Source organism: Anoplophora glabripennis, unplaced genomic scaffold (genome assembly GCF_000390285.2).
Source record: "Anoplophora glabripennis isolate ALB-LARVAE unplaced genomic scaffold, Agla_2.0 scaffold719, whole genome shotgun sequence".
Taxonomy (NCBI): Eukaryota; Metazoa; Arthropoda; class Insecta; order Coleoptera; family Cerambycidae; genus Anoplophora; species Anoplophora glabripennis.
In genome coordinates, this window is record NW_019416803.1 from 1 (window position 1) to 24,297 (window position 24,297).

General features: G+C 31.0%; 3 protein-coding genes across 5 annotated transcripts; 2 read left to right on the forward strand and 1 right to left on the reverse strand.

Moving 5' to 3' along the window:
• The first annotated feature begins 200 nt into the window (after positions 1-200).
• LOC108913635 (LDLR chaperone boca) lies at positions 201-1,100 on the forward strand. Its single transcript, XM_018719209.2, has 3 exons — positions 201-544; positions 602-837; positions 886-1,100. The coding sequence occupies exons 1-3, from the start codon at positions 389-391 to the stop codon at positions 1,046-1,048; spliced, it is 555 nt and encodes a 184-aa protein (XP_018574725.1). The 5' UTR covers positions 201-388; the 3' UTR covers positions 1,049-1,100.
• Positions 1,101-2,118: 1,018 nt separating this feature from the next.
• On the forward strand, positions 2,119-2,873 carry LOC108913638 (V-type proton ATPase subunit F 1). The gene is made up of 4 exons (XM_018719213.2): positions 2,119-2,268; positions 2,317-2,398; positions 2,450-2,655; positions 2,713-2,873. The coding sequence occupies exons 1-4, from the start codon at positions 2,215-2,217 to the stop codon at positions 2,740-2,742; spliced, it is 372 nt and encodes a 123-aa protein (XP_018574729.1). The 5' UTR covers positions 2,119-2,214; the 3' UTR covers positions 2,743-2,873.
• Positions 2,874-6,399: 3,526 nt separating this feature from the next.
• LOC108913636 (Y+L amino acid transporter 2) lies at positions 6,400-23,864 on the reverse strand. 3 transcript variants are annotated; one of them, XM_018719210.1, is made up of 10 exons: positions 23,661-23,864; positions 23,441-23,601; positions 23,148-23,370; positions 17,590-17,705; positions 17,308-17,533; positions 17,210-17,254; positions 16,998-17,121; positions 16,080-16,280; positions 14,077-14,404; positions 6,400-6,677 (listed from the first exon to the last, which is right to left on the reverse strand). In XM_018719210.1, the coding sequence occupies exons 2-10, from the start codon at positions 23,580-23,582 to the stop codon at positions 6,622-6,624; spliced, it is 1,461 nt and encodes a 486-aa protein (XP_018574726.1). In that variant the 5' UTR covers positions 23,583-23,601; positions 23,661-23,864; the 3' UTR covers positions 6,400-6,621. The 3 variants fall into 3 exon arrangements, with proteins under 3 accessions (XP_018574726.1, XP_018574728.1, XP_018574727.1); XM_018719212.1 differs by having other exon boundaries at positions 23,441-23,610; XM_018719211.1 differs by having other exon boundaries at positions 23,441-23,615.
• Positions 23,865-24,297: the final 433 nt, after the last annotated feature.

Sequence of the window (24,297 nt, forward strand, 5' to 3'; positions counted from 1 at the left end):
GCCGCATTTGCGGTCGGGGTAGACGACGGATGGGGCCCACCTACGAAGGCTGTCCAGGCCTACACGAGATGAGGCAGGATAAAGAGGGATAATCACCCTCGATCCCAAATCATTGAGGCCAATTTCTAGCCATGGAATAATGGCGGCGAGTTCCTGCTATGTTTTGTGGTCGTGATCCCAGCTCCCAGCTGTCCGCTGACAGAACCAAAACAAGCCTAGCTTAGCCCTGCCCTAACAGCTCAACAACAATTTCAACATTCAATCTAATCATTCAATATTTTAGAGGTTATAGTTCCAATTTTTTCATGTATTTTGTGCATTTTCTGTAGATTGTCTTCGTTCCACTAGAAAAAAATAAATTGCCAAGGCTTGTAGGAAGTTTTGGATTATGGAATCTTCGTTGTACTTAGTGTTATTAATATTTTCCTTGATCTTAACAGGCCATGCAAAAAAGTATAAGGATGATGAAAAACCTGAGTGGGCAAAAAAGGATATAAGAGACTACACAGATGCTGATATGGAAAGATTACTTGATCAGTGGGAGGTGTGTGGTATTAAATATTTTATACTTAGCACATCAACTATAATAAATTTTATGTAGGAAGATGATGAACCTCTTGAAGAAGATGAACTTCCTGAACATTTGCGGCCAATGCCTCAGCTTGATTTAAATAATCTAGATCCAGATAATCCTGAAGGTCTACTTCAAGCCACCAAAAAGGGAAGGACATTAATGACATTCGTTGAGGTGTCTGGAAATCCAACAAAAGATGAAACTGAGACGTTAACTAAATTATGGCAGACTAGTTTATGGAATAGTCACATACAAGCGGAAAGGTAAATTGAACTATTAACCTTTGCAATATTTTAACATTGAATTTTTAGGTATATTGTGGATGACAATAGAGCAATATTTTTATTCAAAGATGGATCTCAGGCATGGACAGCAAAGGAATATTTAATTGAACAAGAAAAATGTAAGAGTGTAACAATTGAATCAAAAGTGTACCCTGGAAAATACTCTGGTAATTATAAGGAAGAATTGTAATATTTTTTCTTTTTGTTATGTTTATGTAATAAATAATTTCGTATTTTTGCAATATTCTTTTAATTGTAACAATGAGGAAAAAATAAACACGTTAATAATACATAACTTAAGTTTGGTCACTAGATGACTGTTCTTGTGCAGATTGAACTTCTTTACGTAATTCTCTAACAACAGAAGCAAGCACCTCTGGATTCACGCCTGCCTCACAAAGCCTTACACAAATCGCAAGAGTTTCTGGTTCCAATCCAGTACACAACAGTTTAGACAATTCCATAAGTGACTGAAATGTTTCTTTTGCTTCTTTTATAGGTGCTAATTTATTGTTTGCCATCTAAAATTTCATGATTAGTTAATTAGTTTTAATCACAAAATTAAATAACTCACTCTAGAATTTGTAGAAAAAACCGTTAAAAAATATCAATTACTACATAACCTCATTTCAGACATTCTAACATTTCTAACTTGTAATTTACAAATGTCAGTTGTGGTATTAGAATTAGGGCCTTTCGATTTGGCAAATTAATAGTAACTTAGAGTTACTCTGAACAATCTGTGCTCTGAACGTATGCCGAAACTGACATTAATTGCAAGTAGTGGTACTATAAGAGTAAAGTTAGTACTCTTATGGGTATTATTTTTGCCAAAACGAAAGCCCTCTAGAGCATATACAACATGGAGGAAGCAGGAAGCACCACGTACCACGTGTTAAAATTAAAAAGTGTAGACGTTTGAAGTGGTTGTAGATATAGAGAAAAAAGGCAATATTTAGGGCTCTCTCTCTCTCTAATTGTTGCGGGAGAAGCTGAGTTAGCCAATCACGTACGTTAGAAAAAGATAAATGCAATATATCTCTTTCTCTCTCTATCACTCGACTACACTGTCGCCGTGCCGTAAGCTATTTCATTTCCTCCATGTAGTATATACTTTAAGGGATAACTGCTCGCTGATACCAAGTTCAGTTCAAAGTTCAATATTCAATGCAGAGAGACTAGTTTCCATGATTCAATGGTTCCGTTTGGTTCCATCCCATCCACAACCCATCAGATGACAGCTAACCTCCTGACCTTATCAGCTGACCGTTGTCAGGTGACCATTAAAATTGAATTACGTTATTTTTAGACGATACACAATATTTTGTTAATAACATATAAAATAAAACACTAAGAATGGCTTTACACTCAGCACACAAAGGAAAACTCATATCAGTTATCGGAGATGAGGTAAGAAATTGATAATCATTATTCATTAATTTATTTTTTTAATTATAGGATACCTGTGTAGGGTTTCTTTTGGGTGGAGTCGGTGAAATCAACAAAAATCGTCACCCCAATTTCCTAGTTGTAGATAAAAGTAAGTAGGAAAACCGAAAATATCCAATATTTAATTCTTATGTTCAATCAGACACTGCTGTCAGCGAAATTGAAGATTGTTTCAAACGCTTCATCAAACGAGATGACATCGACATTATTTTGATCAATCAAAACATCGCAGAAATTATTAGGCACGTGATTGATAATCACAATTCTCCTATTCCTGCAGTGCTGGAAATTCCGTCAAAAGATCATCCATACGATGCTAGCAAGGATTCCATTCTTCGTCGTGCAAAGGTAAATTCATAATTCTTGTAGATTTGAAGTGAATGTAATGCGAGTTATTACTTACAGGGTATGTTCAATCCAGATGAACTGATTTAAATGTTATATCAAATATGCGATGTACATGTATTAAATATAGATTTAATGTTAGATGTATATACATTCCTCACTATTCAGTATGTTTATTGAAATGAGTGTTTTAACTTGCAAATAATAAATATTTAAGCGAATTTCAAGTTTATTTACCCGTTAAATCTTAGTTCTGTTACTGATTGAAATAGCCTTATTTATTTCTTTAGGATGGAAATGCTTTAATTTCATAATTAATATGGTAGTTTCCATATGGATACAACGAACAAAAATAATCGATCTCTTAGGATGTTAATCTACTTTGAATTTTGATCCGTTTCATTTTTCCGAGAAACATTTTTGAAGATCTGTGGCGCCATGTCAAAATTTACACCGTCACAGCATATTCCGAAAATGAAAATGCATATTTTTTTCAAGTGGCCGTCATTTTGACCCAAATCATCCTATCAAAACGATTTTTTTTTCAAAATGCAAAATTTCGTCAGCGTTTACCTGGTTTTTCAAAATTCAAATTGCTTTAAAACTTTCTGTAATAAATGAGAAAAACGGAGTTTTTTTTTTAATTGATTTTCTCAAAAGCCCCATCTTTTATTTTCACCAAATTTGGATATGTTTTTCAAAGCCAAAGAAGTGGCAATATGCGATCTTGCTTCGTTCAGGAGATAGTTTCTAAAATGCATATTTTTTTGCAAGTAGCCATCATTTTGACTCAAATCCTCTTGAAACATTTTTTTTGCCTCAAAATGTGCATCACCCGAATGAAGCAAGATGGCATATTGCCGTTTAGCTAAAAGATAGCTTATTTGGCCTTGAAAAACATATTCAAATTTGGTGAAAATAAAAGGTGGGGTTTTTGAGGAAATCAATTTTGAAAAAAAAAATGTCCATTTTTCTCATTTATCAGAAAATTTTAAAGTAATTTGAATTCTGAAAAAAACAGGTAAAAAAGCTGATGAAATTCTGATTGAAGAAAAAAAAAAAAAGTTTTGATAGGATGCAAAATGGTGGCCACTTGAAAAAATATGTTTTCATTTTTGGAATAACGCTGTCACGATCTAAATTTTGACATGGCACCAGAGCTCCAAAAATTTTTTTCAGAAAAACAAAAAACCACATCTCAAAATTCAGTTCCAAAAAAATCGAAGAGGTCGATTTTTTTGCTCGTTGAATCCATATGGAAACTACCATATAATATCAATATTCAGCTAAAAAAACAGGAATTTCCTGTAGAAATTTTAGCGACCATATTGCACATATTTTAACCGAATTATTTTTCTTGGTTTGGTATATTTTTTAATATGTATTTTCTGAATAAGAATTATTGAAAAATGTTTTCTACAAATAAAAAAACTATCAAATTAATATTTTTATTTTGTAAACAGTTACAAGAAACAAATATGTGTAAAACACACAAAAAAACGAAAATCACAGTATCGATGAATAGAAACATTTTCAAAAATGAAAACAAACTAAAAGACGCACAAATTCTAATACTTAACTATGTTTAATTAAAAAAAAATCAAATTGTATATTAAACCTTTTTATATAATTATTAAGATCTCAAATGTCTTTTTTAAATTAAATAATTTTTGAGGCAATATAATTGGCTTCTCCTTAACACTTTTACTATCAAATGCTATAAACTTCAAAATTTTTATTAATACCAATATATACTGTCATTACTAAAAAATATTTTTAAGAGATCTGAAAGTTTCTTAAAAAATCCATAAAAATACTGAAAATGCGAAATCGACGTAGTGTTTTTTCTTTAATGACACCCCCTATAACAGGATTCTCTGATTTATGTCAAATTAACTTCCAGGGGTAAAAGGACACGGTCAATTTAATGAAAATAATTTATATTGCCTCATTTTCAGTGGAAACTACCATTTATTTTTAAATATAACACCGTAAATTTTCTCTAATAGTAAGAGATATGGCAAAAAGAGTGTTGTATCCATAATGTGTTAGAAAGTGATGGTTACTATGTACAAAAATTACAGGGAGCGTCATTAAAAAAAACGTATATACAGGGTGTCCCTGAAAAGGATGGACAACGCTTGACCACAGGTTCCTTGGATGAAAACAAGACTATTTAGCCTAACTTATCTATATACAAAAGTGCACGCCTATTTTTTCAAATAATTTGAAAACTATTTTTCTTAGAAACTTCAAATTTGGTACACATATTTTTTTATATAAGGGCAATGTAAATATAGAATTTGGAGAGAATACATACACACGATATTCTCCTTCTAGTGCCTCTGCGCCACTGGCTATCCCGTAACTTTTTTGTATGTACGCCAATGACGACATAATTAAGCACTATTTTAGATTTTAGATTTTTTGCGTCTTACAAAATTTTGATATCGTTTATGGATTTTGAGTAAAATTGTCATTTTTTACACATAAAATCAGTTTAAGATAAATAGAACATTCTAGTACGAGGTGCCACATAACAGAGAAACAAATTCATAACAATAATTATAAGGTTCTGTGTCAAGCTAGCTGTGATTTAATTTTAGCTTACTTTGTTTTTTATTGCAATTTATACTTTTGCTGAACAAACTGATATGTTAATAGTTTTGGGTTACTGTGAAGGAAATTGTTGTGCAACTGTTCGAACATATGCTGAAAGATTTCGTAATGGAAGAACTCCAAATCACAAAACATTTACTAATGCGGAGAGACGCCTTCGGGAAACAGGACGTTTTTTACCTGTAACATTAAATCGTGGATAATGTACGGCCGGAATTATTCAGCTGGAGGAACAAATTTTGGAAAGGGTCGAATAAATTCCTCAAGTAAATAAAAGGCGTTTAGCGGCAGAGGTTGGCTTTCAAAAAGTTCTTTTAATAGAGTATTAAAAGACCAGTTATTACAGGGCACAGGTAGGTATTACAGGTTATTAAAGGTCTAACAGGTGGATAAGTAGGGAAAATAATGCTCCTTTAAAATGGCCACCTCGATCCCCGGGCCTAAACCCATGTAATTATTTCATTTGGGAAGCGTTGAGGACCACAGTTTAAAATAACTTTTCAGTAAATACAGAAAATGAATAAGCGAAAGAATACAACATGAAATTAATGTTGAGAGGTAATGCACAATTATTGGATAAAATTCATTTTCATTTTCGAAGAACTAATGTTTGCGTTTAAGAACAAGAAAGTAACTGAGCATTTACTGTAATATTATTTTAACGTGATTTCAAATATCAGTTTATTTAAAATGTTAATGTTGACTTTCTTACATTATTAGTTGATATTGTTTATTTAAAATATTAGTGTTGAATTTTATTCTATTGATTGATAATACTAATACCAAAAATGTGTAGTTATTTTTTTTTAATGTGACGTTTTTCCATTATTATTCCCTGCTTTGAGGCTGCAGTTATAAATTATTTTTTATAAATCGGAATTTTTGCCTATTTTTAATGGCGCACAGGCACTAGAAATAGAACGTCCAGTATATGTATTCTCTCCAAATTCTATATTTACCTTGCCCTTATATAAAAAAGTAAGTGTACCAAATTTGAAGTTTCTAAGAAAAATAGTTTTCAAATTATTTGAAAAAAAGTAGGTTATCTATTCTATATTTAGAAGGCTGTATCTCAGTAGGCGTGCACTTTTGTATATAGGTAAGTTAGGCTAAATAGTCTTATTTTCATCCAAGGAACCTGTGGTCAAGCGTTGTCTATTCTTTTCAGGGACACCCTGTATATGCCAGATATCAATACTGCCAATAAACAACATAACTTGAAATCTTTTTAAAGCCTAGCATTTTGAATAAATTAAATTTAAAATTTTTGTCAAATTTTTTCAATATAAATACAATAATTTAAAACAATACTCTGGTCCGATAATTAAGTACAATCACAACAATAAAATATTATTCATCTTCATGGGCAGCAATGAACACTTTTTGACTAATTAGCGTTATTTTTCCTAAAAAAAAGAACCATTTTCACAAAATTGTAATGTTAATAATTATACAGGGTGTTTCATAAGTACAGGTCAAAAATCCAAGGGCGGATATAAATGTGAGGACAGCCATTGTGTCAAAAATTTAAAAAAAAAATCAGTTTTTAATTTTTACTTTCTAAATCGCTTGAGATAATTTAACCAAATTCGGTGTGCATATTTAGCATGACAGTAGGTATGAAACAAAAAATTACCAGCTTTAGAAACTTACCAGTGGTGGAGGTATGGGTATCATCTATCATTTGCCAAAAAAAATATGTCACCCTGTATAATATTACAAATAAAATAGATCATCACATGTGCCATTGTATTGTCTTCACTTTTTGTTTCTTTACACTATTTTATATTCCAAACCGATTAACAACAAAACTGATTTATGATGCAAATCAGTGAGAATAAGAATAATGAATAATCTTATTTAATATTGTGTATTGTCAAATTAAGCTTATTTTTTAAAAAGATTAAGTTTTAAGTTTCGCTAGGCTAATTTATATCGAAAGATATCCAAATCATCCAACTCCAAATCCAAGAATGTTCAGAAATATTTTTCAACGTCTTTCAGAGTCAGGCTCACTTCAGAAAGATCCAGTTCCTGGAACAGCTTTGAGTGTTAGAACGCCTGAGTTGGAAGAAGCTCTTCTACACGAAATTGAAGAAGACTCAAATACAAGCATTAGGATGGATGCAAATCTTAATGTAAATCATAAATTGGTGCCTTCTAAAGCATCAACAGTTATTCCCGTACTACTTGACAATGTTCCCTATGCGCTAAGAGAATGTGGTTTATGCACGAGGGGGCTCTCCCACATTTTAGTTTTAATGCTCATGAATTTTTAAATGAATGATTCAGTAATAATGTGATTGGATGAGGCACTCAAGAATCAGGTCAACCTTAGTCACCCAGATCACCCGATATGAACCCTATTGATTTTTTTGTTTGGGGATATCGCAATACATTAGATTACAAGGTTCACATCGAATCTGAGGAGCACTTACGTAAACAAATTATAGATGTGATGTGATAAGAGCTACTCCTGGAATTTTTGCACATGTTCGAGCTGCAATTTCAGGAAGACAATGCAATGGCGCGTATGATGATTTATTTTATTTGTAATATTATACAGGGTGATATATATATATTTTTTTTGTCAAATAATGATCGATGAGACCCACACCTCCACCACTGTTAAGTTTCTAAAGCTGGTAATTTTTTTCATACATACTGTCGTCACAGCTTAATACAGCTGGAAGAGTCCGTGTCGGCGCCTTTGATGTGGTGGTCGAGAACCAAGCGAGACGGAATCGTACTAACTCTCTCAGATTAAGCGGAATTGTCGGGGCTGGATTAAAATAATTTTTATTATTGAAATAAAATATTTAGTTTCTACCTGACAGTACCCTAGTAGGTAATTTTAGTAATATGAAATTTGAATTAGAATATTACGTGGTATGACATTAAAAGTAGAAAATGGGTATTTTAGATAGGTAATAGGTTTTGTACTTGGGAGTTAATACGGATTATTAAAAGAAAACTTGAAGAGTAATTAAAATTCCTTGTTGTAAGTTCCTGTTTACTGACGTAATCCTTAGAGAAGAAAATGGTTAAAATCGCGTTTTTTTGGAACAAAAAATCATTAATATCTCGAAAACGGTAGATTTTAGAGAAAAGTTGCATATGAACTTATTTGTTCAGGATACCCCAAAAAGCCTATTAAAATGTATTTCAAGCAAAAAAATCGAAAATTACGAATTTGTTTAAACAATTTTTGACCATTAGTAACGTCTGGCAACATGCGGATATGATTCAAGGGTCATTTTTTTGGTAAGATTATGGAAAAAAATTCGAATGAGAATCACGTTCCTAGCGGGAGCAACGATACAGCCTGGACTAATACTTATACATATTATAAAACATACCTACAATTAGTGATGTAAAGGGGAGAACGTTCCCTTCGTGCTGTGGAGAACGTTTCGCGAACATTCGCGCACGATATATCATTCGTGCGCGCACGATAGATTGCTCTTCGCGAACGTTCTTCACAGAGCACACTCAGCACGAAAGAGAATTTTCAGCACGATCACGGCCAATCAGATCGTGTCATCTGCGTGCATTGCATCATTCTGCCTCTGTGGATCCCCTTGTTTTATTTTGTTATTTGATTTAGTTAACACATTTGATTATTTGCAGAGAAAATTATATTTTCAATTTATTGCAAATTGAGATTGCAATTTGATTTTTCTTATATAAAGTTTTTTTAAATAAAAAAATATTTTATATTTAAGTTATGAGCTACTTACTACATCAAAGCTATATTTATCTTACATTATGTTTCTACATACATGTATAGTGTTTCCGAAGTTAGTTGAACATGTAAAATATGCCTGGCAATAAAATTTAATGTCTTTCATAGGCGTCCCTAAAAGTTTTCTGCTAAAGGTAAAAAATTATAATAAGTTGCTGGGCAGTTTGTCAACACTTGTCAGGAACTGAGATTTATTGCTCAGCGGCCCAATGCAGCTGTGTTAGATTTCATTTGGCCGTGCTCACATTCTTCAACTGAGCGTATACATTTCTACCACCTCCACGTTTAGCTCGACCAGACCTGTATATAGGTATGGCTAAATAAATATGGAACAAGTTTTTCAAATATTTCAGTGCCGAGTTGCTGCGTCAGCGACCGAACCTGGTACATACTGTCAACGTCTTGGTTTTTCAATTGATATCGGAAAGACTATAACATGCATGTAAGTTTTAGCTATTTTTTACTTGATAAATATTTTTTTTTATGTTAGATGTTATTACTGTATTATTTGCAACACATAATATGAATACACTCTTATTTTCATACGAAGCATTACGAGTATTTTGAGCACTTTCAGCATTTTGAGAATTTTGACCATTTTCAGAAAAAAACACGAAAAGTAAGTTTCAAAATACTTCACTACACCCCAAATATAAATTCTAGGGTTTTTTCGTTTATGCTTGTTTATTCTCGTTTATGCTCGTTCGTGCTCGGGGAACGTTCTGCAAAAATACGTGCTCGGGAATTTTACATCACTACCTACAATATAATATACAAAAAAATATAATAACATAATATATAGTATTAAAAATATAATAATTACAGATTTCTCCATTATTATAAGTTTATTTTTTGAATATTCCTAAAATTTTGGTTTATAGTTTATAACATATAATAAATTCTAACCCTTAAATATAACCTAAGCACAGCTTAATACAGCTGGAAGAGTCCGTGTCGGTGCCTTTGATGTGGCGGTCGAGAACCAAACGAGACGGAATCGTGCTAACTCTCTCAGATTAAACCAAATAGTCGGGGCTGGATTAAAAGAATTTTTATTATTGAAATAAAATATTTAGTTTCTACCTGACAGTACCGTAGTAGGTAATTTTAATAATATGAAATTTGAATTAGAATATTACGTGGTATGACATAAAAAGTAGAAAATGGGTATTTTAGATATGTAATAGGTTTTGTACTTGGAGTTAATACGGATTATTAAAAGAAAACTTGAAGAGTAATTAAAATTCCTTGTTGTAAGTTCCTGTTTACTGACATAATCCTTAGAGAAGAAAATGTTTAAAATCGCGTTTTTTTCTAACAAAAAATCGTTAATATCTCGAAAACAGTAGATTTTAGAAAACAGTTGCATATGAACAATTTTGTTCAGGATACCCCAAAAAGCCTATAAAAATGGGTTTCGAGCGATAAAACCGAAAATTCCGAATTTGTTTTAAAAAAATTGTTTAAACAATTTTTGACCATTAGTAACGTCTGGCAACATGCGGATATGATTCAAGGGTCATTTTTTTTAGTAAGATTATGAAAAAAAATCGAATGAGAATCATGTTCCTAGCGGGAGGAACGATACAGCCTGGACCAATACTTATACATATTATAAAACATACGTACAATATAATATACAAAAAAATATAATAACATAATACATAGTATTAAAAATATAATCATTACAGATTTCTCCATTATTATAAGTTTATTTTTTGAATATTCCTAAAATTTTGGTTTATAGTTCATAACGTATAATATATTCTAACCCTTAAATATAACCTAAGTACAAATTCTTTCGGAAAAGAATGACACGTATGACTAAAAGGTAGTCTTTTAATTAATTCAAGAAATGTGCTACAAATGTTATTTTTTGTGGATAATTGTTCAAAATTATCTTGAAATATCTTTTCAGTGTTACAAATGAGCTCAATAAAGTTATCGTTTGGCATTATTTGCAATTGTCCAAATAAGATATCTTCATTTTCATTATTATATAAAATAAAAATAAATCAACGAAATTATACCCACGCCTATGATTGCAAATTCTTACTACCCGTTGTTGTTACTCGCCTGAACGAATGCCAAAGCCGTCTTTTCCGCTGGAAGGCGGGACATAAACACTGCGCGGTGGAATCGATGCTAACCGTTTCCGCCAAGACAGTTGGGGAACTGTATAAGCTGTGCTGTCGTACTAAATATGCACACCGAATTAGGTTAAATTATCTCAAGCGGTTTAGAAATAAAAAATTAAACTGATTTTTTTTTAAATTTTTGACACTGTATTTGGACAATGGCTATCCACATTTATATAACAAAAAACCCTCATTTTTGTTGACAGAACACATCCCTGGATTTTTTGACCTCTACTTAAGAAACACCCTGTATAGATAGAGTATTCTAGAGTAACGCACCATAAATTCTAGAAGTTACAGAAACATTCAGAAAATAAATAACTTTTTGCAGAACTATGGGACTCTTGTCGTTTGTTGCTATAACAGTGTTAAGGGTACATTTCTTTAAAATGAATTTTGCTAACATCTCCAAAAGTAATAAACTTTTGGTAGGCACATGTTATGAGAATCCCAAATTAAATTATTACAATCAAAAAGTACATAAGATAATTGTACTAAGGACTCCTAACTTCAAAAAAAGTTGTGGTATTCCAGGATTGCAGCGCATAACAAATGCCCAGTATAATTTCTTAATGCCTATCAAATTTAATAGGTCGAGTACTTTTTGCGATATTAGTAAAATAAAAAAAATCTAACTCCCTTTAATCAAAAACGATAGAATAAAAATGTGTTATTACTTATGTATATTAATTTATGGTATGTTATTCTGAGGCAGCCTATACAGAATGACCCCGGATTCAGTTTACAAGAGGACAAATGGACTAAAAAGTGGAAGATACAAAAAAAGACATTTCTTATAAAAGTTTTTGCTTGTTTAGAAAATACGAATCACCATGACAAACTTCGATTTTGATTTCGAGATTTCGAATTTCAAAAACACCACCCTCATATTAAACATACTTTTCTAATTGCTTCATTGCTTTCTTAGATATCTGAAGGAATTTCTGATTTCTTCCTAGGACATCGGACAGCCTGGATAATTGTGCCTTTTAGCATTTCAATATTATTTGGAATTGGTGTAGCATAAACAATTTGTTTTAAACGGCCCCATAGAAACATGCTGGCTATGGTATCTTGCAAAACAAGGTATGATGCAAAATATTTTTGTGATTTTGACCCACCCTGCACAACTAAATTGAAGTTTGTCATGGTGATTCGTATTCCTAAACAAGCAAAAACTTTTAACAAGAATGACTTCTCATATCTTTCATTTTTTGGTGCATCTGGCCTCTTGTAAATTTAATCCGCGGACATACTGTATACAAAAACTGTAAAAATATAAAGATGGGACAAAAACCAAAATTCTGTAATTGGATTTATATTTGATCAAAATCAGTATTTACTATTTATGAAAAAAATTGGCTACAATGGAATTAATTACATTTTAATTAAAAAATCAATATTTTTATTAAGAAAATTTTCACTTTACTTTCACTTTTTTTGGAAAGAGAAAGTTATCTGATGTCTCAAAAAAAAAAGTGAAAGCAGCAGCACATCGAGAAATTTTACATGGTAAATGAGCAAAGATTGTGAAAGTCTATAAAGTGCAGTCCCCAATTTATTTTTGTCTTTTTTGTTAAATATTAGAAGAAATGAACAAGTCCTAGTTTCTGTTTTCAATTTCTTGTCAAAATGTAAAATGCTCGGAAATTTATTTTTGGAGAATTTGTATGGGACACAAATGAGGACTCGAGGATTTATGTTCTGAACAATGGATTTGTTTTAAAAATTAAGAAATGAGAAATATTTTTTGAAAAATTTCATTAATTTACTTGAAAAAAAAACCGAATTTTTGGAAATCCGTTTTTGCTTCATTTCCGTCTTGTTTGAAGTGATATTGAAAAAAGAAGAACACTTTCTCATGGCAACTTAGCATAATCAATTTTTATAATATGTAACATTTCGTCTTTCCAGGACCACCATCAACTTCATTTTTTTAAATACGGCCCTGGAAATTTAATTACAATTTTTGCAAGCCTTCATGATCCCCAATACTGTACTGCCTCAGCCCGAACCAGATTCAAGACCTTTTTGTCTCGAAAAATTCATCTTCAATGTATTCCTTCCAGATTTATGTAAATTTTTTATTTAGATTTATATGATTATTATTGAATTATTGTACACTCTAAGTGTCGTTAGACCCTGTGAAATTGAATTTTGAGCACTCGAGAAACCTAGAAATAACTATGGGCATGGGATTAAAACTCAAATAATGTTTTATTGTAATGTGTGATGGTAATAGTTTAAATAACTAGGTGGATTTCAGAGGGTCTAACGACACTTAATAATTAAATGAACATAGAAATCTAAATAAAAAATTTTGAAAAATTTGGACGAATACATTGAAGATGAACTTTTCGAGACAAAACGTCTGAATCTGGTTCGAGCTGAGGCAGTACAATATTGGTCATGAAGGTATGTAAAAAATGTAATCAAATTGCCAGGGTCATATTTAAAAAAATGAAGTTGATGATCGTGCTGGAGAGACGAAACATTACATATAAAAATTGATTATCGATAGAGGGCAAAAAGTTGCCATGAGAAAGTGTCTTTTTTTTTCAATATCATTTCAAGCAAGGCTGAAATTAAACAAAAACAGATATGCAAAATTTCAATTTTTTTCAAATATTTCGAAAACTATTCATGTTAGCCTTGATTTTTTACAGGCATAATGTTGGTCTTCTGATTACGGAACTTTGCCCCTATTTAAGTTCATATCTCTTACCGTTTCCGAGATCCCTGTAGTGAGAAGTGAATTTGTAACAGTCTGTATATTTGCGATATGTTTGAAAAAATAGGAAAGAACCATTTTGTGTTTATGAAACAAACAGAAAATAGGAATATTTTCTTGAGCACTTTCAGAAGTCCTCACCTTTGCGACACTATCTAATCACGTCACGTCGTGTAGCACAAAATACTTACTCATAAAACTCTGGAATGTTTCTGGCTTGGTCTTCCAAATCACTCCGAAATAGTAGAACGGTATCCCCGAGAGGGTAATGAGCAGGCCGCCCAACACGATCAAAGGAGACTCGACAAGTGGAAGAAATAGGAGGAAGAGACACAACACAACGAACAGTATAGGTACGAATATATTAATTCGAATGGGTCTTATCATTTTGGGGTTCTTCCACCTCAAATACAAGAGACCTGATACCGACAACGTAACGAAGAAGGACTCCACGATCGAGCAGTATTGGATCAACAGGTGGATGTCGCTCGTGCTCAACATAAGTAGAGACAAGAAGCACTAAAATTGAAAAATTATGTCATTGTTCAATTTTTTTTTTTATCAAATTTTAGGAACAAATTGATTACCAGTAAAAACAATTGAATGTTTTTATATACAGGGTGCAACTTTTAGTGGAGGTCATATTTTTATGGAGGCTATCCTTGATCCTTACAAACACACCTAATAAGTTTGCTTTATTATTTTTTTTTTTATACTTTTCACACCTTGTTACTGAATAGGCCAGTGTAACCTCAATCAACCAAATGATTAAAAAATATTTCAAATCTATCAGATTAGTTAGTATTTTTGTTTTAGTTTTATGTACATTTTACGAAACAGCAAAAACAATGCGCCTACCCACAAGCCAATATTAATTAATATAAAATAAATTTAAAAAAATATATTACTTTTAAAACACAAAAACTTTTTTTTTAATATAAGTTTCTTTTGTCCACATAAAAAAGTAGGTAGTGATTAAAATGATGTCACAAAATTTATTTTCCACTGCAGTTTCACTCTCTGTCAGCCTGTAATTTTCACACAGTTGGTTTAAAAACATAAAAACAGGAACACTAATAAGCGCATATACAGGCTGTTACAAATTCGCTTCTCGCAACAGGAGTCTCGGGGTCTAACGACACTTAGACTGTACGATAATTCAAATAAACATAGAACATAGAATAAAAAGTTTAGATAAGTTTGAACGAATACATTCTGAACGTCTGAATCTGGTTCGGGCTGAGGCAGTACAGGATTGGGGGTCAAAAAATGTAATAAAATTTCCAGGGTTGTATTTAAAAAAATAAAGTTGATGGTTCTGGAGAGACGAAACGTTACATATAAAAATTAATTATGCCATTCAATAGAGGGCAAAAAGTTGCCACAAGAAAGTGTTCTTCTTTTTTCAATGTCACCTCAAACAAGGCTGAAATGAAACAAAAATGGATTTCCAAAACTTTGGTTTTTTTTCAAATTTTTCAAAAACTAATCATGTTCACATTGATTTTTTAGAGACATAACATTGGTCCCTTGATTATGCAACTTTGCCCCATTTAAGCTACTTCATATCTCTTATCGTTTCCAAGATCCTTGTAGTGAGAAGCAAATTTGTAACAGCCTGTATACAAACCAGTTCAAGGGCTGCCTAGTGGCAACATAGACAAGTTTAAGTGCAATTTGAAAAACGAAAGATAGCTTGATTAATTGATTAGAAATAATAATAAAAAGATCAGTATCTTAGGGAGTACATTCTATGACTCCTAAAAACCATTCCCGCACTTACTGTTACACCCTGTTCTTCCAGATATACCTATTGAATCGATTATGATGATCTAGCTGGTAACCCACATCCTGATGCGATTATTTTAAAGGTTTTTCAGAAAATCACTAGAAATTTTTGTAATAAAATTTGGTTAACTAATTAGCCTCAATCGGCATCACTTAAAATCCTGATCTTTCAAATTTTATCAATTTATATCAAAGAATTTTAATTTATCTTTTTCAGTTTAAAAATCTAGAAGGCACTGGAAATGTCTGAAGATGAAAATTTAGCCGATTACTGCTGATTATAATTTGTAAATATTAGAGCCCACTAGATTACATAGAACTATCACAATTTCATAATATACCAGTTCCTAAAATTTGACGGAAACAAATTCGAACCACCCTGTATATAACTTCAGTGTAAACTTACAAGAAAGGCGAGGCTAGGAGCTGGGGTTAGCCTGTTGATGTTTAAATGGGCCAAGGCAACTGGAAAATGTCCGTCTCTTGCGCCGACATACATCATTCTTGAGGCGGTCATGATATGTACACTTAGGCCTCCGAAAGCTGATATAGCTACCATTATGGGGAGGATCCATGCAAATTTTCCCAACACAGCGTTGCCAAAAGTCTAAAAATAAAAGACGAATGCTACCTTCTGAAGATTATAATTATAACTTCAAGAGGTCCTTTGGGTCATTTTTGATAAAAAAATCTTGATGATTCAAGAGTCTAAAGCCACTGGTTTTCAACATGTTGGATGTTGAAGTTTTAAAAATATCACATTTATTAAATATCTCAAAATAAATTTTGTCTTGATTGATCAAACTCGGTCTTACAGTATGGACAAAAAGTCTTGGGACATGAAATATCTCCGGAAATAGTGTTTTTATAATTAAATAAATGAATGAAAAGAACACAAGAAACTTTTTAAGTCCATAAAAAAACTTTTGAGGCAAATGCAAATAAAATTTCAAGACATTGGAAAATTGTTTTTATGCAACCTAAAAAAATGGTAAAAATTAAAAAATTAACATAACACATTTTTTAAAGTTCAGAATTTGTGTCCACACTGAATATTATTTATTTTATTATCATATTTTAAAAGAGATCAGATCAAGGTATAGTTCATATAAAGGTAGAAATGGGTTACATAAATTTTAATTAAGGATAATTTATTGACAATAAATTTAAATAAGGATTTGAAAGTAATTTTTTAAGATTTAAAAAGATGAGAAAAAATGAGAATGCCCTGTATTTCAAAACCAGTGGTTTTAGACCCAAGGAACCCTGAAGTTATAACAAGTATTTAAAGAACACTCTGTATTCGAAGATTCTTCCTACATACCACCGCAATAGCATCCGACGATACCATCGCATCTGGACTTAATACTGATAAATATGCCATATTTGCCAACACGTAAATGCCAGTAACCAACGGCAATGAGATGTAGATAGCGCGCGGTAAATTACTGAACAAATAACAAAAAAAACCATTGAATGAAAATATAAAAAATTAAAAGTTTAACATTTTGTTTTGTATTGAAACAAAAAACTTACACAAACGGATTCTTCAATTCTTCCGTCATAAAATTGAGATAATTCCTAAAAATGATCACTAATTAACGATTAAATCAAAACAATTCTGCCATACATACCACCCTGAATATGAAAATATGCCAGAATAAAAAGCCTTTGCGATTTTGCCCGGATTAGTGGTTGTCCCCTCAAAAGAATTCTTAAAATTATCCATATTACCCAAAGACATCCAAACAACCCCGATAAGTATAACACCCACCAATGCTGCGATTTTGCAGAACATAAAGACGTTCTGCAATTTTATCGTTGCCTTCACGTTGTAACCGTTCAGAAACGATAGAGCACCTGCAATTAATCTATGTATAGTCATGGTGTATATGCAAGATTTACTGATGACTTACATATGACGGCTGCTGCAACTAGCCTGACGCCAATGTCAGGCATATCACACTGTGGGAAAAAAGGTTGTATGACGTATTTGGCGAACGTTAAACCCATTATAGCATTCGTTGTGGGCCTAGATACAAAAATAAATATTATATTATCCAATTTTACCTTGATTAGCTTAATCTTTAATCTCATCTTTCAATTTAAGATGTACACTCGACGCAAGATAAAGGTTTCCAATCTGAATCGTATTTTGTTTGAAATATGAAAGCTTAACCGCTTGTCTATATGGGGCGTTCCCATTAAACTCGTGTGGCAATATTTTACCGTCACATCTGACGTTTTACGAGTTTTGTACAAAAATACTTTCCTGGTAGATTGGCATTTTTAAAATGGGACTAATCGGCAAACTCTTATAGCAGACCCCGTATGCATTTTTTATTATCTTGTTTCTATTAAAAGAGTTGCATTTACATTACAATAGAAAAATCGATTCATCCTAGCTAATAAATCTTGCGAAACGTCTACTACTTACTTACGAATAGTTAGGTTTAATGGATTTAAGAAAATTACAAATTTTATTTTTTTTTTAATTTTGAAAACCCTGCGGCTCGGAAACGGTGTCTAACAAAATTTACTTAATTTTAGCCACAGAATGGGCCTCTGGTTTTTCTGTACGCCATTAATGAACACTGTACCTATAGGTGCCCGCAATGAAATCAGTTGAAGTTTCTTATAAAAGTTGTAAAGCATACAATTCTACATAAAAATGGACTCTTGACTTTTTCTTGTACTATTAAAATTAACAGTTAGGTAGGCTGGAAGTTAAGGGAAGATTTCAGAAATTTAAAAAAATCATAACAAGCAGAAAAATGAATGAATTTTGTAATTTTTTTTTTTCAATCTACTCTAAAAAATGTGACTTTTCTTTTCAGAGAAATAGATATAATTTTTAATTTTTAATAAGGTTATAACAATTTCAAATTTTTAATCCGTTAATTCTAATGATGTAACAAAACTAAAACAATTTTTTTTTCTGTACTATTCGGTTGATTATTTAAAATGATGAAAAGTTGCCTTCGAATTTTTTTTTACGTTTGTTTTTTAGACAGATACAAATTTATTTACCTTTTTATATTTTGAATTATATTTAGGTCCTACGACACTGCCAGGACAAAGATAAAAAATCACGTTCGCTTTATTGCACTCATACCGAAGTTGCTCGTATGCTTATGACAAAGATAAATTATTTCGTTCACTATTGTCAATGCGTGTGCGTCAGTAAATTAGAATCTATAATATCAAAAAAGTGTCAAAATTCTGATATCGTAGTGGAGAAACAAAACCTTTATTATGATCATCAAAGTGCTTTTAAAGTAGGAATACCGCTAGAATTTGAGGAGCAGGCAAATAATGCCAGTTTTTGGCCATGTATATGATATAAGGTATGATCATTATGTAACCACTATTCTTGAAGGTAAAAGAAGTCGATGTGGTTGTGAAAACTGTAGCAGCCGAGGAAGAACAATGTGCTGCAAATGTAATATTGGCTTATGTGTTGACTGTTTTCGAAAGTTTCATACTCAGTAATAATATTTACTCATTATTTTAAGGTTTCGTTAAAAGAACAAGTTGCTGTTTACTTTTTTCATTGTTGCTCATTTCTAGTGACGTTACGCCTAAAGGTCCCATATGGGAACACCTTGTTTTTCGGTTAATTTAGAAAAAAATATTTTAAGTTGACTAAATATGTTAAATAAAGATGTTTACTACTTATTTGTATTAAAAATTTGCATAATTTTTTGATTTTTTTTTATCGGCGTTAATGGGTTAATGAGAGAAATAAAGTAAATTTTTTGAGAGTATTAGAAGAACAAAGCTGGAATCTAGTGTATGAAGAAAAGATAAATGAAGTCAATAAACAATGGAACTCTTTTATTAATAACTTTTTAAATATTTTTAATGAAAGTTTTCCATGTCAGTGGAGACAAGAAAATAGAAAAAAGGTGAGTTTTAAATCAAATGATCAAATAAATAAGCTGGATAAATTACTAACAGTGTCAAATCATGATATAAATTATAAGACCATGTATAATGAAACAAAAAAAGAATATGAAAATTTGTTAGTTCAGGCAAAAAAAAATAACTATGAATGTAAGATAAGAAATTCAGATAACAAAACAAAAACCATGTGGAGTATACATAATGAAATAATTGGTAAATGTAAAAGTGATTGTAATTCTTATTTTGATGTAGATACATTGCAAGCAGCTAATGATTATAATGAATGTCTTATCAATGTAATACCTCAACTTGTAAACAATATTGAAAATGTACCGTTTACTTGCAGCATACAAGAAAATTGCCAATCAATGTTTATTAAACCTGTATCATCTGAAGAGATTAAGAAGTTGGCCAGTAGATTAAAAAATAAGCATACAAGTGGTGATGATAACATCCCAACAAGTATTGTCAAATTATGTATAAAATGTATAGTTGAACCGCTTTGTTATATAATGAATAATTCTTTTAAATTTGGTATATTTCCAGAACAATTAAAATTTTCGTTAATCAAACCATTATATAAAAAGGGGGATCCTAAATTGTTTAAAAACTATAGGCCCATTAGTATTTTACCATTCTTTTCGAAAATATTTGAAATGGCAATGTGTGATAGACTAATACACTTTATGAAAGGTTGTAATTTAATAAATAATAGCCAACATGGCTAGATAAAAAGGAGGTCAATTGAAACCGCGATATATCAATTTACAAAAAAAATTTTGGAATCCTTTGAAAATAATGAATTGTCGTTGGGAATCTTTCTTGATCTTTCTAAGGCATATGATTGCCTAAATTATTCTTATCTAGTGGAAAAGTTGGAAAAGTATGGAATACGCGGAAATGCATTAAATTGGTTTATCTCATATTTATCAAATCGAAAACAGAGAGTCCAAATATCTGATAATGGGAAAATAGTAAAATCACGTATTAAAAATAAAAACATCGGGATTCCTCAGGGCAGTATTACTGGGCCAATTTTGTTCATAGTTTATCTTAATGACTTAATTAGTATAATTGTAAAAAATTGTTATATAACAAATTATGCAGATGATACAAATTTACTTATTACTGGTAGAAATTATCCGGAAGTAACTGATTTAAGTAATACCTTATTGCTTAATGCAAAGCAATGGTTCTCAAAAAATGGTCTTTTATTAAATGTGGAGAAAACAAATATTATTTTATTTAGAACTCGACAAAGTAATATAGAAACTCCAGATAAATTACAAATGCAAGATGGTCATTTGAAATACAATACCCATACAAAATTCTTAGGTGTATATATTAGTGAATATTTGGACTGGTCACCACATATCGATAATTTATGTAGCAAATTGAACAAAATATGTTATAGTTTCAGAATCATTGTCAAGTATTTGAATGAAAGCTCATTGCGTATGATATATTTTTCCAATTTTGAAGCAAGTATGAGATCAGGAATAATTTTTTGGGGGAGTAGCAATATCCAAAAAATATTTGTGTTACAAAAAAGAGTTTTACGAATAATGTACAAATTAGAGTATAGTCAAACATGTAGAGGTTTATTTAAACAAAAAAGGTTAATGACATTTTTTGCAGTTTTCGTTTATGAATGTCTTGTATATGTACTAAAAAACAGAGATATTTATGATTCATAATGTCGGTCACGAGTACAACACTCGTAGTATAAACATTACTTATCCAATATATAGGTTAGCTATAACTGAGAAGAGTCCACAATATATATGTATTAAACTTTATAATAAACTTCCGGAAAGTATAAAAAATATTAAAGGACTTCATAAATTTAAGAAGGTGATTAAAAAAATGTTAGTAGAATTAGAACCATATAGTTTAAATGATTATCTATTAAAATAGTTTTTTAGGTATTCTTTAGTTTACAATACTGACAATATTTCATTTTAGGTGTAGATACAATGGTCGGTTACAGTGTAGCTGTATCTTCTTTGAAATAAATATTATTAATATTATTATTATTATTATTATTATTAAATGTGTGTTTCTTTAAATTATTGTATGCTCAATATACATTGTTAATCTCAAAAAGGTAAATACATATTAATAAGGACTAATATTTTTTCTTTTAGCCTAAAACGGATTCAAACTAGCCCTCATGTTCACCCCCAAAAATAATATTTCCGTGATAACTCGGGTTCTAATCAATATTTTGGAATGAAACAAAATGGAAATTACTTCTAATAAAAAAAACATTTATGGGCTTAGGTAATGCGTCAGTTGAATGAACAATATGACGATATTCCACCAAACAGAGATACGCTCTGGGAATGTATACAAAATATTTGGAACGCTATAGACGTGAATTATATACGACGCCTTGTTACATCTATGCCAAACAGATTACAAACCGTTATTGATTCGGATGGTGGTTCGACATATTATTAGACTGTTTTGTTTTTTCATTGTTTATAAAATGATGTCAAAATAAGTAAATGAGTTCATAACATTATGGGCCCGGAAATGCTTCCTTTCTGATAGATGTAAAATTAAAAAAAATCCTGTTTTTCTAAATATTTTGAAAACGATTTAAGATATTACACTGAGCTTTGGTGTATAGTACACAAGTACAGTGGCAGTGTAATATCTTAAATCGTTTTCGAAATATTTAGAAAAAACCGGATTTTAAATTTCTTTCAACATCTATCTCAGAAAGGAAACATTTCCGGACCCATAATGTTACGAACTTATTTACTTATTTTCACTTCCAGAACATGTCCTTAAAATATTTCCCTTTTCTCCCGAAACTGTTGTTATAATAAAACTGTAGTTTACAATATTTTTTTATTTTGTTGCCTTCATGACCTACCTACCTACTTTCTGCAGAATATGACACAAATTCTTATTTCAAAATACGTATTAATTTTCTCAGGGTCGAGAAAAATAATGTGGCAAGCCAAAATAATTTCAAAACCTGTATACTCCTCTTTTTATAATGCATATACTTCAAGCCTGCAATTTTTTGCAGTGTCGTTACACACGTGCCTACACAAAAAAAATATGACACGCCCCTTTAAAAGTAGTATGCCTTTTAGGTTGGAAACCTTTATCTTGCGTCGAGTGTACATTTCAAAAGATAAAGTGGACAGTTATAATAAAAGTTGTATGATTTCAGGCAAAGTATTAATTACATCATACAAAAATATAGACTAGAACTGATATCATTTTAAAATTAAAAGAAAAATATGTACTTATACGAATTCTTTTATGAAACAAATATGGAATTTTTTTATATTTCAAAAGTGTGCTCTCTACACATATTTAGATTTTCCAAAAAAAGCATTTATTTAACACGTTATGCTTTATTATACGCTTAGTTCTTTTTTCTTCATTCATTAATATTAAATATTTTTTTCACTGTATACAATTTTGCAAATGATAAAATTCAAATAAAAAATTGCATCATAACATGAATTTTAAAATAAATTCTATTCTTCAAATAGATCAGGAAATTTCATCATATAACATCAAATATATAAATAAAAACACTTACACGAAAATGATATTAGCTGCCCACAGATATAAGAAAGAGGGTAATGGACCAAATGCCTCGTTTATGTATGCATAATCACCTCCAGACTTTGGAATCGATGTTCCGAGTTCAGCATAACAAAGAGCACCTATCATAGATAGAAGTCCACATAATACCCACACCACCAACGAAAATCCGATAGAATCGACTTCTTGAATTATACCCTTTGGTGAAATAAATATACCTAAAATGTAAACAAAAATATGTTTTACTATGTATCTACAGAGTAAATATTTCACTGAAGTACTACTAACCAGAGCCAAATATAATTCCTAAAATAATAGCAACTCCTTCTAATAGCCCCATATGCTTCTTCATCTTAACTTTGCCATCGTCAATTTCTGGCAATAACTTATTTTCTGCAGGTGACTGTACATCTTTGGTTTGAGAAGGCATTTTGGTATGGTAACTGCTTCTAAAAAAACTTTGCTGTAAGTAATGTAACTCGACCTGTCATTACATCATTTAACTTACTATTCTTAAATGCTAATGTAAGTACTTATTTTTATCAAATAAATACTAGTTTTAATTAACTCGCGACAAACACAAACTAGAACTTCGAGACTTCTGTCATTGAATTAAAATTTTAAACAATTTTGAGATCCACTACAATCACACGTGCATTTTTTAGGTTATTACTACCACAGATTACTACAACTCAACAACCTGCCACTGCTACTTCAGTTTTCAATTAAAACAAAATAAACATAAAAATCTAAATCCAGCCAAACCACCAAAAGTGGCAATTTCTTCAAGGAATTAGTGTAATAGTTGTGTAAGCCGTGGTTGTGTACCACCAGGAAACGAAATAGATATATCAGAAACTTTTCATATCCTTGTGGTTCTTTTGCTAAGAAGCTACTATTGGCTAAAATGTTTGATCAAAAATAATTCTTCCAATAACAAATTTCACACAAGTATTGTTTTTTCTCTCACTTTTACAAACATAAAAGTTATTAATGAAATATTATCTTTTGTATTCGAATAGTTAATTTTGCTAGAAACAGAAAAATGTTTGATGAGTGTTACTCTTGAATTATAAAATTTATGCTTTCAAAGAAAAATTATTTTGAGATAAGTAAGAGGCATACCTAAACTTTAGATTTGTATA

Coding starts and splice junctions, on each gene's coding strand:
- LOC108913635 (XM_018719209.2), top strand. CDS start 389: ATGGAATCTTCGTTGTACTTAGTGTTATTAATATTTTCCTTGATCTTA. Junction 545..601: donor GATTACTTGATCAGTGGGAG/GTGTGTGGTATT, acceptor AATTTTATGTAG/GAAGATGATGAACCTCTTGA. Junction 838..885: donor AGTCACATACAAGCGGAAAG/GTAAATTGAACT, acceptor TTGAATTTTTAG/GTATATTGTGGATGACAATA.
- LOC108913638 (XM_018719213.2), top strand. CDS start 2,215: ATGGCTTTACACTCAGCACACAAAGGAAAACTCATATCAGTTATCGGA. Junction 2,399..2,449: donor TTTCCTAGTTGTAGATAAAA/GTAAGTAGGAAA, acceptor ATGTTCAATCAG/ACACTGCTGTCAGCGAAATT. Junction 2,656..2,712: donor CCATTCTTCGTCGTGCAAAG/GTAAATTCATAA, acceptor TATTACTTACAG/GGTATGTTCAATCCAGATGA.
- LOC108913636 (XM_018719210.1), bottom strand. CDS start 23,582: ATGCCTTCTCAAACCAAAGATGTACAGTCACCTGCAGAAAATAAGTTA. Junction 23,371..23,440: donor AGGAATTATATTTGGCTCTG/GTTAGTAGTACT, acceptor TTTACATTTTAG/GTATATTTATTTCACCAAAG. Junction 17,534..17,589: donor AGTTGCAGCAGCCGTCATAT/GTAAGTCATCAG, acceptor GATTAATTGCAG/GTGCTCTATCGTTTCTGAAC.